Raw genomic sequence first — 14051 nt, 5'->3', positions numbered from 1 at the left:
TAAATGGATTTAAGTGAATGTTTAATTTTTCTCAAAGGTTTAATCTTGCCTTTGTGTGATACAGGATGTTAGTAGGCTCAATATTTTTCAGGATTACCCTGTAAAAAGCATATGGGAAAAGCGGTCGGTAGTTTGTGGAATCATCCAGGTTTGCAGTGTTTGTGAGGAGTGATTTAACATAGGCAGTCTTGTAAAGTCTTGAAACTCTTCCAGTTTCCAGTGAGGAGTTCATGAGATTACATTGGAAATAGACTGGAGTTTCCTTTCTAGCATGTTTTAATATAGGCCCGGTTGGCAAGCCTACTTTATTTCTCTCATGCACCAGTTTAGAGACATCCGCTTCAGAGATGGTCTTGAAGTTGCGTGTTGTGAAGAATATCACAATTCATGTCAATTGGTGCAGCACTTATGGCTTGTGAATGTCTTTAAACCTATGTCTGTAATGCCTGGAGATATTGCTGCATAATATTTGAGACAGTGTAAGATTTTGTAGCAGGACATCCGATTTCACATTTCCTTGATTCTGAACATTTCCTTCTGTGGGCTGGTTACTTGTTAATACATGTAGCATTTCTTGGTCTTTACTGTTGATACTTCGCAATGCCGGATGTGTTGCTGATGTTGTTTTGTTGTGCTGGTTATAGTGTTTCCTCCATGCTTATTCTAGGTTTCACTTTTTTCAGTTCTCAAAGTTGGGGAGTGAATCACCTTGCTGCCTCTTTTTTCACTTAAGGGGTGAATGGTTTCATAGATATACTGGACATTTGGGAGCAAGATGTATGCCAAGACCAGTTGGTTTATTAGATACTCTTCACAGAGGTGGGCCAACTTCAATATAAACGGGATCTTTCCTAAAGAAATAACAGAACATAGGATGGCCTCCTTGCATGAATGTCTTAAAAGCGCCTTTCCCAAACTCCGGGTTAATGATCAGGCTTTTGAGTCTCACTATCACTATTCCAAAGTGTTTGAGGAGTCACCTCACCACTCCTTCCAATATGTACCAAACCCTTCTTCTGCTCCTTTGAGCCTAGTTGCAGGCTTTCTGGGGTCTCGTATCCAGTCCTTGATGTTCTGTAGAACCACGAGGGGTCTGTTAGTGATGGCACTAGGGTCAGTCAGGAGAGAGGCAGAAATCCATACTAGCCATCCTTCCCAACACCTCTCTAATAATAATAGTTATTGGATGGCTCAAATGGGCCCAAGATATCTGTACTAATTCTTGAGAATGGTACTTCTATTATCGTGAGGGGTTGCAGTGGTGCGGGTGGAAAGGAGTGTGGAGCCATTTTCTGACATAGGGTACAGGTAGCTATGAAGTTCTTAACATCAGCGTAAACACTGGGCCATTAAAACCGTTTGGTAATCTGCCTCTTTGTTTTGGCCATTTCCAAATGTCCCAAAGTCAAATGGGCTTGACCTAACTCAAAAACAACCCTTCTATGACTTCTAGGCACAATAATCTGGGTCCTGGTTACCACTTCTGCAGTAAGGTCTCCCCTGTACAACAGACTGTGTTTTAGAAATAAAAATGGCCGTCTTTAGACCTTCCTTCCTCTTCAGATACTACTCACTACTATGGAGAAAGCTTCTGACAGAATAGTCTTGTTTCACTAAGCAAAAGCTAGGTCAGGAAATATTTGTCTCTTCTCCAGTAGTTCTTGGGGTTACAATGGAAGGGGGTTCTTCATCAGCCTCTCCAAAATCCTTAGTGTCCCTCTCTTTGAGTTCTTGTTCCTGAACGTCTATAGGTTTAGGAAAGAGGGCTGCTTCTAAGATTCCCTGGGCAATTCTCTCACCAGCTTTTACATGGTAAGGGTGTTTCCCATTATTCTGCATTCATACCTTTATGTCACCCCTGTAGTTATTACTCCAGCCATTACGTCCAAACTGTTTGTTTTTTCCAGGCTAACCCAGATTTGGGCACTAGGAGGATGTAGGTACCTTAGGAGGTGATAGAATTAATCATGTGGGGAAAAATGGCGCTCTACCTCTATAGAGATACCCCGACTGTAGGTCAAAGCCAATAAATTTACTAGTCGCTACAGTGGGACCAGTGGCCAGACTGCTCAGTTTGGAATATATCAGGGTTCCCAAATGTGTATGTTTTATTTATTTATCACTTAGTAGGCACTTCTATAATAGAAAAAACTGTTTCAAGGCGCCCACAGGGCAACCAGGGTGGGGACAAGGGAGGAAGACAATGAATTACAGCAAGGATAAATAATTGCAATAATAGTACAAACAACTATTGAGAATCGAGGGAAGGGGAGATTTATGCAAGTGTAGAGGGGGAGAGGGCTGAGGGATAAGGTGCTTTGATGCTCATGGAGATGTGCTCGGGGTAAGTGCTGAGAGGAGAAGAACGTTAAGTGCAACCATCAATGAATGGGTGAGCCAAGTAAGTGCAGTAGAAGGAAAGACAGATGTTGAGTCAGATACCACTCCTGACACCATATGTAACTGTGTCAAAGAAGGAAGCTGACACAAAGGTTTTGGGTATATACTTTTATTTCTGTGTGAAAAGGGTCCTTACAATCCCCAACTTCTCAGAGGGGTTTTCCCTGCCTCAAAACTAATACTAAAAGGACCAGTAATGTGTATTTATCCAACGGCCAGACCTAGAGGTATCACAGCGTTTGTACAGAAAAAGGCAGGTACTGGAAGTGGGGAGGAAGAAGAGTGGGGAGGAAGAAGAGCCCCTGCAGGGATAAGAATAGCTGCAGACACCCAAAGAGGAACGACTGAGTCCATCTCTCATTTAGGCCTGCAGGCCCACCCCGTGTGAGCACAGGCCTGCAGACCATGTTGACATGGGGCCCTCTCCCCAACAAGATGGCAAGGGTCCGCATGTGCTGGGTAGGGTCCCCCCACAACTCCCCCATTTAAGACCTGATGTTCCCCAGCAACCCCCTGATGTACGGGCCCACAGGATGCTGATGTCCCATAGCACCCATGGGGGCCGGCTTGATGCCAATAGCCAGCCCCAACAACAATGGCGACGAGGCCAGGAACCCTGCGATGCACCCATCCCGTTCTCCTGTTTTTGCATGAGGTGGTGGGGAAGAGAGAGTGCATAGGATATCCTGTGTTTTAGAGGTGAAGTGTGTGGCCAGGACCGAGCAAAGGGCCTGGGTGGGTGCATTGTTGGAGGATGCTGCGGCAGGATTGGCTAGTTCCTTGCAGACTTTGAAAAGTTTGGCCGAGTTATTGGATGCCGCAGAGATGCGGGCCTGAATAAAGACTCTTTTCTTGGAGCGGAAGAAGAGTCTATACTGCCTTTGAAGGAACATTGCTGAACATCTTCCGTTGGTGCGGTGAGTGACCAGCCCGCCCAAAGAACATAGGCAGCAGTGCCTGAGCATCATCCCGCCATGCGGGCGACCTGCTGATACCGAAGAGTTGAGATACATCCCCTGGCATCACAGAGAGTGATCGCCTGACCCCCCGCGAGCGGCATCGTCAGCGGATGCCTGCGGATCTACCGGCCCCCCACTGAATTCCTGTTCCACTGTAAGGAACTCATGGTGGCAACAGTAAAGACAGACACAAGCATTCACGATTCAGGGGTGTTTATTTAAATAGTATGCAGGTTGGAAAACGCCTAATCTTAAACTAAATCTAAAATGGGAGCAAGCTTCGACCATCAAATGAAAAATAGGGCAGTCCTTGTAGCGACTTGCCAAAATAAAGGGCCCATACTAAAAAAAAAAAACTATTGCCAATCCTTACAACTAAGTATAGAAAGAGTGTGGGATAAGGGTTTCAATAAAGAAAGGAGTGTTTACAAATAATAAATCAGGATGTGATTGCCAAGGGTCTCCCTTCCCCACGTTTTGAGCACAGGACAAGGCGAGTCACCCGAGCACAGCATGCACTCGAGCTCTCGCAGCACGAGCTGACAGTTTCGTACAGGCTATCAGGTTCTTCAATGGTTAAATCTCAAAACGTCTCTTTCCTTTGAATACCTGATGCTTTCCAATTAACAGAATAAATGTTTGTTTCCTTATGGCACTTTGGGTGAGAAATGGGTCCCCTCTTCCAGGCAACGACCCCTCTCACATCTCAGCTTCTCTTTGCCGGGTTCACTATGGCTTTCCTAACATTCACAAATCTTAATGTCTTTTTAAACAGTTCCCCGGAGACACCCCTCTGCTGGGTTCACTTTTGTCAACACACTGTTTCTTGGGACTTTAGACTTTGCCCCAATTTAATGGCATCCCTCTGCCGGGTTCACTCTTGCCACTTTACAGTTCCTCTGCCTTTATTTTCTATATTCATGTGGGATTAACTTCCCTTGCGTTTCAATGGTTTGTCGGTCAAAGACTTCCGACTGTACAGGAATTTGGCTCGACCCCAGCTCAACCACTTTGACATGTCTTGGTGGCTCTCCTATGGCGTTCTGGTATTTGCAGTTTCAATCAACACCGGATCAACCAGAGTGGTGCCTCTCCCCTCAATTCACAGTTCTTTGAACTTTGCCACTTTGAAACTTTCATTCAACACAGTTCAGTTTCATTATCGGTTCTCCCCTCGGCTCACCGGCTGCGATGAACCACTTGGCCTCTTCATATCTGGAGTCAAGGCGGTACCCATGGTAGCAGGAGTCTCCCTCGGTCCTGTTTATTAGCGTAGGCACGCTCCCTGTACCGTAGACATCTGCTGCAACATACTGGAGCTATTGTTTGCGGTCTTACGATTCCTTCTACGGAGTTCCCACGGGCCTGGCTTGGAAAGGGCAAGGTTGCTGCTCTTCTTGTCACCCTCTCAGTTTGCGCCGTCTTTCTCCTCCTTTTGAACTGCCATGACTCGATAGCCGTCTCGTAGTGTGGTCTGCCTTGCTCGTACTGTGCTCTCGTGCTCCACCTTTAACCCCTGTGGGGAAGGGGAAGGGCCGTCAGGTGTGTGGTTCTGGTCAATTGTCTGATTTTGCCTGACCCTTGTATTGGGACATGTAAGGTTAATGGCCCTGGTGTTAGTCTGTTGTCTTTCGCGATGTGCGAAAGTGTTCATGTGGGGAAAGGTGGGGGGGTGGTCTCAGTGGTTTAGTTATGGAAAAGGTGTTGAAAGAACGGGGATACCGTGTCTCACCTGCCTGTGTCCCACTCACTGAGGACCCCCATCCACGTGATCCTCCCTCACCGATCCACCCCCAGGAACTGGATCCAATAGCGATGGCTGTGTCCTGGCCACCTGGACAACAGCTCCCCGGAGACTAGCTAGGGATACGCCTTCAGGTTTCTCACACCGCCCAGTTGAAAAAGCAATGCAGCGCTCCGTGAAAGCACTGGATCAAGAAATGTAGATGGCTAGTAAGACCACTTCTAGCCATGGGGTGCACAGATGTAGAGGTACACCCAACCCAGAAGGATTTTTAGAAATGGAGACACATATGCAAAACAAGTCTGTCCCTCAATTTCTAAAAATCGTTTTGGGTTGGGTGTATTTGTACATCTGTGCACCCCTCTTGCCAACACGGGTGCACAGATGTACAAATACACCTAACCCAAAACGATTTTTAGAAATGGAGGCACAGATGCAAAACAAGTCTGTCCCTCAATTTCTAAAAATCATTTTGGGTTGGGTGTATTTGTACATCTGTGCACCCCTCATGGAAAGAGGGGTGAAAAGATGTAGAGGTACACCCAACCCAGAAGGCTTTTTAGAAATGGAGGTACAGGTGCAAAGCGAGGGAGGGACCAGGGGCACAGGGGCAGGGAGAGGGAAAATGAGACTGTTTGCATGTCTCTGATTGTGCACGTGGTGAGGGTGAATGCCATGGGCGGGGAGCGGAGGCGTATGAGCCAGCACTTTCTATTAGAGCTGCCATATTTGAAATGGGGCAATGCTGGTACACCTCAGTTAGCTGGCTATACTCTTGATGGGATACTACTGCTGTAACAGGGCTTCTATAATTGTCGAATCTTCTCAGCGATAATACTAGGCTTTTGTTGAGGCAATGCTAGTTCATCTTAGTGGGGCTGCTATACCTTTGATGGGACAAAATCAGCACCTCTCAGTTGAGCTGCTACACTCTTATTGAAAATGCCACAGCAATTCATTTCTTTTTATATGAATTGGTTATTTATAATTCGTGTACTACCCAGAAGTTTCTAAGCGCGGACTGAGGGAGCGAACTGTGTTGCGGACCGAGGGATCGAACTTGTGTTGCTCTGTGTCGTCTTGCTTCCAAGGCGAGCACGTTGCCCCTGAGCTAACCTTCCGATACTCTTAAGATCTGGAGTACATTTAATGATACAGAGCCAGAACTATTGAGCAAGTCTGTCATCATCAGAATAACAACACGGTCGTGGTTATACAAGAGCTCATATATTTAAAGGGATGGAATTACTCAGAATGTAGCAGCACTATTCAATAACACAAAGTTCTTAAGCATAGTTAATGTGAAAATACTACACTTCTCACCATTGGGCCAGTACTGCCACTTCTCACAGAGGCTTCTACACCTTTTATGGGGCAGCACTGATCCAGCCTACTGCTCACATGCTCAGAATTGTCATTTCTCAGCAGGACTGCAACACTATACCATTGTGCTCTGTATGTTGAGTGCTTCTTCACCACCAATGTGGATTCATGGCTCTCTCCCAGTGTCTAAATCCGTCTACAAGCATGTCCGAAGCTGCCTGCTGTCCATAAACTGCCGCTCAGGATGTTGGGAGCCGTGATGGGTCAAGGGATAGAAGGCTCGAGCCTGTCGGATAGCAGAATCAGCAGGGTCTTAAAACCTGCTCACTTCTTCTGGAGGGACCATGGGGCAAAATGCGCCTGATCCCACATACAGGGGATTGTTACCCCTTTATCTCTCCTGAATGAAAGAATGAGCTCTCTCAGACACAAGTTATCACCCCTGCACACACTGAATGAATATGGTATGGATCTATAGATCTAGAAAACTGGAGTGACAATTCAGAGTGTTTTAACAGAAATATAATTGTCTTCCCAGATGGGAGACTGACTCCATTAATATACATGGGGTCACTCAGATGGCCAAGAGTGAAACTGTACATTCAGTTGTGAGATTACCAGAAACGGTTGATACTATGCTCCAAGGAGTGAGGTTCCCACTCAATATATCACACTGTTTATAGGTGTGAGACCCATCCTGAATGCTTCCCCAAAGAGCCTTGGCCAGAGTTTCACACTGAAGTAGTGAGCATGTGATCCGGGGTCTGCAGCCCACAAACACGCAGGGGATTCCCATGCTCCCACTTGCGAGATATGCACCAAATTAGTGAGATTGTGCCCCAAGGTAGGAGGCACCCGCACATTCTTTGCTCTGATGTTTGACTCACTCACAGGATGGGACGGCATTTCGTTCTCCCATCCTAGTTGTGTTGCTCTGCCTTTTGAGGGCTACTACAACCTGGATGATTATAGAGGGGTGGAGTAGAGGCAGTGATGGCCTACTGGAATGCAACTCAAAGGCTTAAACCTCCTTCTTACTTGACTTTAGTATATGCAGTAGATGCTAGCCAATGTTTCCACTGTTCTGCGCTGTGCGCGACTCCACCCCCCCAGCGCCGTTGCACCAAGTTGGCGACTACATGCAAATTTGTGTTCCTATAACTGCCAGTGATGTCACTTCCTGTATTTGGGCCCGCCCCACAGGAAATTCATAAATCGGCTCCCCTGCCACCATGTACACGGGGCATGGGTTTTGGAATGGCACAGAAGTGTGTTGGCAGTTCAGCTGTGCCATGCCACGTCTAGGTATACTGCGAGGTAGGATGATTTTGGACAAATGTTATCATTTTAGTAAAATAAATGAAAATGACTATGTGGGAGTCTACAGAAAAAAATGGAGGGACTGGCAGTGTCCAAAACTGGACTGTATATGAACGGGTAAGACTCAGGTCCACAGGATGAAACTTGTGCTGCTTGAAGCTGTTTGCATCTCTGTCATTCAGCCAACACCCCAAAAATATGCACCCATCACTGCGTGGTGCAGTGCAAAGATAAAGGTAGGCCAGCATTCTGATGTCAAAAGAGCCTCAAAGTACAATTGTAATGTGATTGCTGTGCACGTTTACACTTCACTGCAGACTCTTAAGGGCACTGCACAGAGACCCTCCCCAAATGCCAAATTACGGCGCATGTTAGGGAGAAGTATGCAGATAAAAATCCCACCTTTTACAGCCAAGATGATTTGAAGATATTGTAAACACGACTTTATCCTGGTACTTCAGCGAGATGGAAGGTATTTCACTGGGAAGATTTATATATAAGAATAGCCTCTACCTATCATTGAGGATGGGTTCACCCCTCCACCTCTGTGGACCTCTTCATTCTACAGGCATCTGACAGTCCAAATAACAGATACAAAGTTCATTATTGTGAGGTACTAATCGTGAGGACAATTCTGAGACTAACTTCAGTGAAATGTGAAGAAATAATTGGATAGATGCACTGGATGCTGTAATGCCTCGCACAATAAATGAGACTTCACTATTGACTAGAAACTGTTGAATGTTCTGGAGCAGCGTGGACATGCTCACGCCTGCCTTATCAGAAGTGAATGCAGGTTTGTTCAGTCCTGGACCACAGGCACCTGGATTCCGTAGACAGGGATAGTCTTCTGCTTATGGTCATCTTTGCCGGAGAAGGCTCTCTTGCTGTCCCCTTTCTAGAGTATGCACTAGTGCCTCCTATTGATGAAAGCCACTTTGCCTACGAGAATCTGCCTAGCACCTGAGCTGTCTTCCTAAAAAGGGCTGCCCTGTGCCACCCCTTGAAGTGCCACCCAGTGGAGACACATTGCAAGCCCACATTTCTAAGGATGGCACGTGCAAGGCTAACTATTGCCCATCTACTGGCTGACTCTGAGTGGACAGGGGTTTTGGCATCATCTTAATTGATATCGGGTGGGTAAGCTGTAAAGAGGTTCTGGTGCTAATGGAGTCAGTTTGTTTATTTCTATTTTATTACATTTTTATAGCACTTTCGCCAAATTGCTGAACAATGATACAAGATGGTAAAAAGTAATTTTTATAAATTGTATTTATTACTATAGCACCGAAGCCCGCAGGCATCAGGGCTCGTTATATAAAGACAAGGACAACAGGAAAGTGATGGGACAGCAGAGCAGAATTACTGGTCCTGAGTAGATTAACTTTACATGGTCTTTAATATTCATGCAGGTCCTTTATTTGAACAACAGTGTCTTCAGTTTCTTCCTGAAGGATAGGTAGTTAGATTCTAGCCTTATGCCGTTTAGGATAGTTACATTTTATAATTTAATATAAAATGTCATATTAAATAATAATATGACAAGTAAAATGAATGGAAATCACGAATTATGATAGTGAAAGCAAATGATTTTTCAAGGCAGCACAGGAGCGATGAAAAGAGGGGGCAGAGCAGATAGGGAGAGGGAGAGTTCCAAAGTATGGGAGCAAGTAACAAAAATAAGCAAAACCGGGATGGAGCCCAGGGGATTTGCAGACAGAGATACGGAGAAGAGGTTGAGAGCGAAGAGAACGTGCAGGAAGGTAGAGAGAGTTAAGAGGGCAGGATAGGAAGGAGCAGGACCATTAAGGCTTTGAAGACCATCCAGAAAAAGTTAAAGAGAAGTCGGTTGTCAAATGAAAGAAGGAAATTGGAGCATCGGTGACTGCTAATGGAATCACAAGCAGGAAGAGAAAACATGAGACGAATAGAGGAGTTGAAGACTAAGCGGAAGGGACAGCGAGACAGGAGACCAGAAGGGACGGGCACGACAACCTGAGCGGAAGGGACGGCGAGACAGTAGACCAGAAGGGACGAGCACGACAACTGTTATAAAGGTGATAGCGGGCGCACAAGCAGACATTGCTCCAACTGTTGCCAGAAGATGTGCAGACTTGAAATCCACCGCTACAGAAAGGAAAGGGCCAGAAAAAAGTATTTTCTGTCTATGCCCCAAGACTATGGAACCTCCTCCTCATTAGCATCAGACTCACCCCCACGCCCCTACAATTCAGAAAGGAACTCAAGACCCACCTCTTCAAGGAGTCGCTCATACTCAACACCTAGGCCATAACGTCGCCCCTTGCACCACCTGACTCACTAGATGGCACCTGCCCCCCTCCTCAACACCACCCGGTACAGCTGTACCCCTCCTCTGTGCTCCCCTGTATCCTACACCCCGATGTATATCTGTTCTGTTGTTACCTCTGAAAAGCACTGCGTTATGCATCTGTACTTTTATATACCTCTCTAAAGAGCTCCATTACACATCTGTACTGTTATATACCTCTCTTAAGAGCTGTTATGCATCTGTACTGTTGTATACTTCTCTAAAGAGCTCTGTTATGCATTGTTTACCTCTCTAAAGAGCTATGTTATGTATCTGTATTGTTGTATACTTTTGTAAAGTGCTCTATTGCTTCTCAAAGCTAGGTCCGCCTCAATAGATACCATCATATTAATAATAAAAGCAGTAGTAGAGATACGAGTAGAGAAAGAGTGACGACTCAAAGATTACACCAAGATTTCTCACTGTCGAATGAAGGGGATTAAAGCAGGTGGGAAGGAAATACCAGAAGGGTAGGCAGAGGGAGGTAGAGTGGAGGACGGGAATAAATAGAAGGTCAGATTTTGACTGGCTTTAAGGTGAAGAAAGTGGGTGTGGATTTAGAGTTTTAATAGCTGAGAAGCAATCAGAGACATTGGCAGAGGGCAGAGCATGGCATCGGCGAAGCAGTGCCCTCACAGGAACATGGCTTCAGCAGGAGCACAGCTGCAGAGCCACCAACAAATCAATGAAGCCGCAGTCGGCTTTCCTTCCCTGTACCCCTTTCTCTATGTCCTTCCCTGAATTCTCTTCTCATCCATATTAGTGTACCCCATTACTGCAACCTCTTGTACGGCAACATGCAAGCTATAAAAAAGTGAGTGCACACCTCCATGCAGATATGTACCGTATGTGTGCGGAGGTTGTGGCATTTTTCCAAACGGAACCAGAAGTACCTGGACCAGGATACAGACCCCACTAACACAACCCTCAATTTTCTGCATACTCAACCCACTCACAAAAGCATTTCTATCCCAGCAATCCCCACGCACTTTAGCACACTGCATCAACAACACATAGAGCGAACCTACAGCACACGAGGCCTTGCCCGATCCGATACTTGCACCCAAGCCCAGCACTCGGTGTATACCGAGCTGAAGCTGCCAACAGCACACCACTTCTCCCACTCTTCTACTCCCCTCCTCCTCGACTAACCCTACCCGCCCTCATCCTGTTTACAGATCCGCCAGAGCGCCTGGGGACCAATTCCGTTGGCACGGTGCGCTATAACATTTCCAATGATATGGACATTTCAATATGTAAAGTACTGTTGTGACATGTTGCCAGAAAAGGTGCAGACAAAGCTCAACCTGTTGGCAAATCTCTAAGTCGTATATTATTTGAGCTTATAGCCGTCAACAATCATGTCCTTGTATTGTGTCTTCGCAATACTAATGATCAAAATAGTAAAGCAGTGGTGGGGCATATAGAGGTTGCGCAAGCTGCCAGCCTTAAGAATGCACTTTGAAGCAGTACGGTGACCCAAAAAGTTTCAATCCACTTGGGTATGTCATCAAACTGAAAAAAGAGGAATTGTTTCCATAACCTCTTATTCCACTTACCCCACTTTCCCGGTACACGGGCAAATGCCTGCTCTCGGCAGGATTTTCTGACGGGTAGGAAAAAATGGTTCCATGTGTTAATATCCACGCAAAAATATTGCCGTATTTTTGCAGCAATATTGAGCCATGGACCCTGCGGGGGACACCCCCCGCAACCCCAGCATTCTTTTTAAATGTTTAGGGGACACCCCCGCAACCCCCGCTCCCACAAATTATCCCCCCAAAAATATCACCTATGGCAAGACAAACAACCATATATACGGCAATATTTTTGGTGGGGATAAAATGTAGGGATACCGAAAAAATGACAGGTCAGGCTGTCAGATTTTCCTACCCCGTCACTTTGTCCTACCCCTGGGTGGGTTATCCTATGCCTGCTCTCGGTAGGATTTTCTGATGGGTAGGAAAAAATGACAGGCCAGGCTGACAGATTTTCCTACCCCGTTAGTTTTTCCTACCCCTGGGTGGGCTGCCCAATGCCTGCTCTCGGTAGGATTTTCTGACGGGTAGGAAAAAATGACAGGTCAGGCTGTCAGATTTTCCTACCACCGTCACTTTTTCCTATCGGTAGGATTTTCTGACAGATAGCAAAAAGTGACGTTACACCGGCCCCCACAACAGGGAGGTTCCAGTCATGGATGCGCCCTTTGTCATGGGTAGGAAAGACCTGCTGGGAGATATTTGTTTCAGCCATTGAGTTAACAAAAGCAGAGGCTTTGGTGTGGGACCAGTCATTGAAACCCAGATTGTCATATCCTAGTATAGGTGCTTCAGAAGACAGGAAAAAAAAATAATGATGGCTACTGGATGTATTTCATGACTCCGAGATGGCACCGAGGAGCAGTGCATCTCAAATTTGGAAAATCGTTCATCAATGGGAAGTGAATCAGCTAAAAATTGAGTACTGGGACAAGAAAGAGGGAAGTGAAGACAATACGCGCCATACTAACATTTTCTTCGTTTGATAAGTATGGCCCAAATTCCAGGGTTTCTTTTCCCGTCACAGCGGGAGTCATTGCAAACCTAGCTAGCCAACAATGCCGGATAGTTTTAAATCTATTTGTATAGATTCAGCAAAGAACATTCAATTGAGTTTGTCACGTTTCACCAAATTGACTTGCCAGGCCGAGACCAGGAAGAAAAGTCCCTCGTGAATACAGTATCAAAATGAACCATGGTATTTAGTGAGTACATAGGCGAATTATTATTCGAAAACGAATTAGCCCAAAGACATACATTTCTGTAATTGAGTGAATCATTATAAAACACTCGCCTTGTGTGAATCTTGTCGAGCCATTTTCCTTTTTCTTCAGGGTTTCTTCCACTTTATAGAGTCCAGGTTCTGCTCGGCGGCGAACCAAACGATCCCAAGCAAACAGCTTCTTACAAGGAAAGTCCCAGGAATGCACAAACACCCGAGACACTAATCCCTGGACAGCTCTGAAGGTACAGTGGGGCACGCTCACAGAGAAGACGTTGCTCACAAGACCTAGTAACACGTGATACACTAGATTCTAAGCACTGCTGAAAGAAGTATCCCTGTAAAAAGATTTGTTGCGCCCTCTTTATGCTCCGGGGAGTACACTTATGCGCCAAAACTGAACATGGTTGGTTGAACAGTGTCTGCCTTCTGAGCGTTCTCTCTCTTTTTTTTAATGTAATCTCTTCCTCTCGCAGGCTCTCTCATTAAGCGTCGTTTCTTTGCATTTGCTTTCTTGAGCAGTGTCGCCTCGGTACGTTAATTCCAACATTCGCATGCGTCTATTGGACGGGACTGGACTGATTAATAACCGCCTTATAGTCATGGACAGAAGCTTTAGTTTACAGGGCATGCGCAGACAGAATCAATAGCGAGCCTGATCCAAGCGAAGGTACAAGCTTTCGATTAAATTTACACAATATCGAACTAACACTCGTAACGATACTAAAAGAGGGATGCGCTTTATTCCAGTGCTCTGCAAAGATTATGAATGATTCGTGTTGTTTTTTTGTATTCCTGCACACGAATTGTCCTCCAAGGATATTCAGGACCAAGGTATGTCAGCAGCCACGCGGCAAAGATCTGTGTGTAACCGGAAACTCACATTTCACATGTTCGACTTCCGGGGAGCTGGCAGACTTGAACTTCCTTCCGTCTAAGCCTTAAGGTGGCAGTATAACTTTACACAAACAGTGAACAGTGCGCGTTAATGTGCACACTTTATTGTTGTTTTTAAAAGGCACTTCATGGAAATGATTTCAGGGTCGCTTTTTGCACATACAACATGACAATGGTTCCATGAATTACCAAATTACATTTGTCGCCTAAACTTTACTTTTCCAGACTCCAGCTTTTTATTTAATAAAAATGTGCATTCTGGGCTGTCTTGGTTACACTTGAGGCCGGTTAGCCGCGTGTTGTGGGAGAGGCCAGTTGG

At 45.7% G+C, this 14051-nt stretch overlaps 1 protein-coding gene across 2 annotated transcripts in view; it reads right to left on the bottom strand.

Annotated features, from left to right (window-relative positions):
- Positions 1-13700, bottom strand: part of LOC138521161 (zinc finger protein 586-like) — a 191989-nt gene extending 178289 nt beyond the window's left edge. Inside the window, exon 1 of one of the 2 annotated variants that reach the window (XM_069633745.1) lies at positions 12908-13700. In XM_069633745.1, the coding sequence (XP_069489846.1) occupies positions 12908-12931 (24 nt within the window). In that variant the 5' untranslated portion in view covers positions 12932-13700. The remainder of the gene's footprint in view (positions 1-12907) is intronic. The other variant, XM_069633746.1, reaches the window with a different exon arrangement.
- Positions 13701-14051: the final 351 nt, after the last annotated feature.

Source organism: Ambystoma mexicanum, chromosome 13 (genome assembly GCF_040938575.1).
Source record: "Ambystoma mexicanum isolate Mex_15411 chromosome 13, UKY_AmexF1_1, whole genome shotgun sequence".
Classification (NCBI taxonomy): Eukaryota; Metazoa; Chordata; class Amphibia; order Caudata; family Ambystomatidae; genus Ambystoma; species Ambystoma mexicanum.
The sequence above is the reverse complement of the archived record's forward strand: the minus strand, read 5'-3'. Positions and strand labels throughout refer to the sequence as shown.